The sequence below is a fragment of the Cynara cardunculus genome (genome assembly GCF_001531365.2).
Source record: "Cynara cardunculus var. scolymus isolate 2C chromosome LG 6, CcrdV1, whole genome shotgun sequence".
Lineage (NCBI taxonomy): Eukaryota > Viridiplantae > Streptophyta > Magnoliopsida > Asterales > Asteraceae > Cynara > Cynara cardunculus.
The window spans coordinates 20,312,111-20,314,492 of record NC_037533.1 but is presented as its reverse complement, the minus strand read 5'-3'; the positions used below and the strand labels follow the sequence as shown (position 1 = coordinate 20,314,492).

General features: G+C 36.3%; 1 protein-coding gene across 1 annotated transcript in view; it reads right to left on the bottom strand.

The window, feature by feature from the left end:
* Positions 1-669: 669 nt before the first annotated feature.
* The window catches only part of LOC112514262 (zinc finger MYM-type protein 1-like), a 4,803-nt gene continuing 3,090 nt past the window's right edge, over positions 670-2,382 (bottom strand). The window contains exon 4 of the mRNA XM_025120597.1: positions 670-795. Within this exon, the coding sequence (XP_024976365.1) occupies positions 670-795 (126 nt within the window). The remainder of the gene's footprint in view (positions 796-2,382) is intronic.

The following is a 2,382-nucleotide window of genomic DNA, read 5'->3' as shown; positions in this document are numbered from 1 at the left end:
GATATTTTGAGTAGGATCCCTTATTATGTCTAATTCAATTTCGAGTTGCTAGATAAACCTTTAAGTCCGTAATTGCTTTTCGGTTTATCGAAGTAGCACACGATACACAGTTGACATTTAGGTTAAATGATGATGTTGTAAGATCGCATAATCTAATCTAAACAATCGGCGTCCGATTGTCGATTAGTGTTGGGTTTGTTTGACGTTAATGCAATTGGCAATTAAATTCTAAGTCTGTGACTAGGTTTGATTAGCTAATTAGAGGTTAGTCGTAGAGCGTTCAAGACTGATCATGCTTTTATAACAAACAGAATATTGACGCGTGTCGATGTCCTAACCAACTTGGTTTCTTTTGAGAAAACGGATTGAATGAGTCGATGATATATAATCCAAAGGATTAGTTGATTGATGCTCATTGCTAGTCTCRTTCTTATTAGTGTTTAAAGTTCTCAATTTATTTTGCATATTTAGGTTGTTTATAAATCATCCAACCCTCCCCCTTTTTATATATAGTTTTATTGTTAATGAATTTGCACGAGATTACGTCTTGGACTTACAGTTAACACCGAGTCCCTGAGGAGACAACCCTACTTATCGCTATTACAAGTGTGTTTTAGAGATAATAGGCTTATTTTCATAAATTTTATTATTTGCCGGACTCGACACCCGTCAAATTTTTGGCGCCGTTGCCGGGGACTCGGCAAAGTTTTTACTGTTTATGCCAAGATCGTTTCGTGCAGGTTCACCATTGCCAATTGATCCGAAATTAGAGAGGGTAGCTTTGGACATGCCAAGCTACGAGAATTGAACTGAGTATGGTCTAGCCAAAGACATAAAAGAAAGGCGCTGCGTGGGAGGCAACCCACGGATTTCCTTTTCTTGCTATTTATTGTTTTTAGTTATTTAGTTTGTTTTTAGATTCTCTAGTTTCACTCTTGGATTTCTATGTTCTCAGATTCACCCCGAATGTTGGACGCTTGAAGAAGACGCGCCCATCTCCATAGATTCTTACATTGGGAGGTCACTCATCATATCAGGGGAGTTTTCTGTTCCCTTTTCCTTAATTGCTTAGAGTGTCCTCTACTTATTGCATACCTTGAGGACAATGTATGAATTAAGTGTGGGGGTGGGGGTTATTTGCATGAATTGGGTATATAAATGGTTTTAGGGGTCGAATTTTTTTTGCATTTTGCAAATTTTGTGCTTAAATGAGAATCTTTGTCCGTTTTGACAATGTGTTAGCATGCTTTTATTGAGCTTAAATTGTTGATGATGATGAGTTTGGATGCATGTATAGCATGATTGAGCTTGATTGATAGCACTTAGAGTTGATTAGTGGTAGCATATCGGTCAAAGTAGACTATTGTTAATCTCTTGAACTAGTTTTGAACACCGTGAGACTTTGAGCTTATTTAGACTAAATAATTGATATTAGTCTCAAATTCATTTCTTGTGTGATTGAGTCATGCCTAGATATGCATCTCTAGAACTTGATTTTTCTCTCCTTAAGACTACATGATATTTACATGCTAATAAACATGATAAAGGCCATCGTTTGCTCATTTTTGTGTTAAACCACTAGCCTTAAGCCTACCCCTTATGTTGTTATTATCCCTTTTGCACACCACTTTGAGCCTTAGCCTATTTCCTTTGTCACCCACATCATGAACCAATCCAAACWCGACTCACCCGACTAAGCACCAATGGAGTGATCCCAATATCCCTCTATACTTGAAAGTAGAATTCGTATGTTCGGGAAGAAAAAAAATGAAAGAAAAAAAAACAGAAAATTCAAAGAAAAAAAAATATATATATACACATGTGAAAAGCAAAATTACGTCGTCAATAAAAAATAAAAATAGACGACGAAAATGACTATACGGTTGAATATAAACGCTTTATCTCTATTCCCTATCGTCCGAAAAGGAATGAGTTTCAAAGATAAATGCAAAAGTCCTTTGTGAAAATAAAAATAAAGTGTAGTTGACTAGCCATATTCTCCGTTGGTGTTAGGTCTTAGTCACTTTTCCTATATATCTCCCTACCGTACCCAAGCCTTGTTTTTCGTTACACCTTTTAAGACCTTTTGATTTATAAGCATGTATTTTATCCAAGTAGTAGAGAGTGAGAGGTTTTTCAAGCTTATGGTAGATACATGTTAGTGTAGTGACGATTTGAGCGATACACTTAACCCAAGGAGTGAATCGAGTGTTGCTTTGTTAATCCCATTCATGAGAGTTCTCGAGATTAGCTTGTGTCTACTTGATTGCGTGTGCATCCTCTTTTCAATGCTTTGTTGCAAATCTCAAACTCATGATATGCTATATGTGTTGATATTCTCGTTAGATTCGATTTTTAACTACGTGTTAACTTAAGTCATTG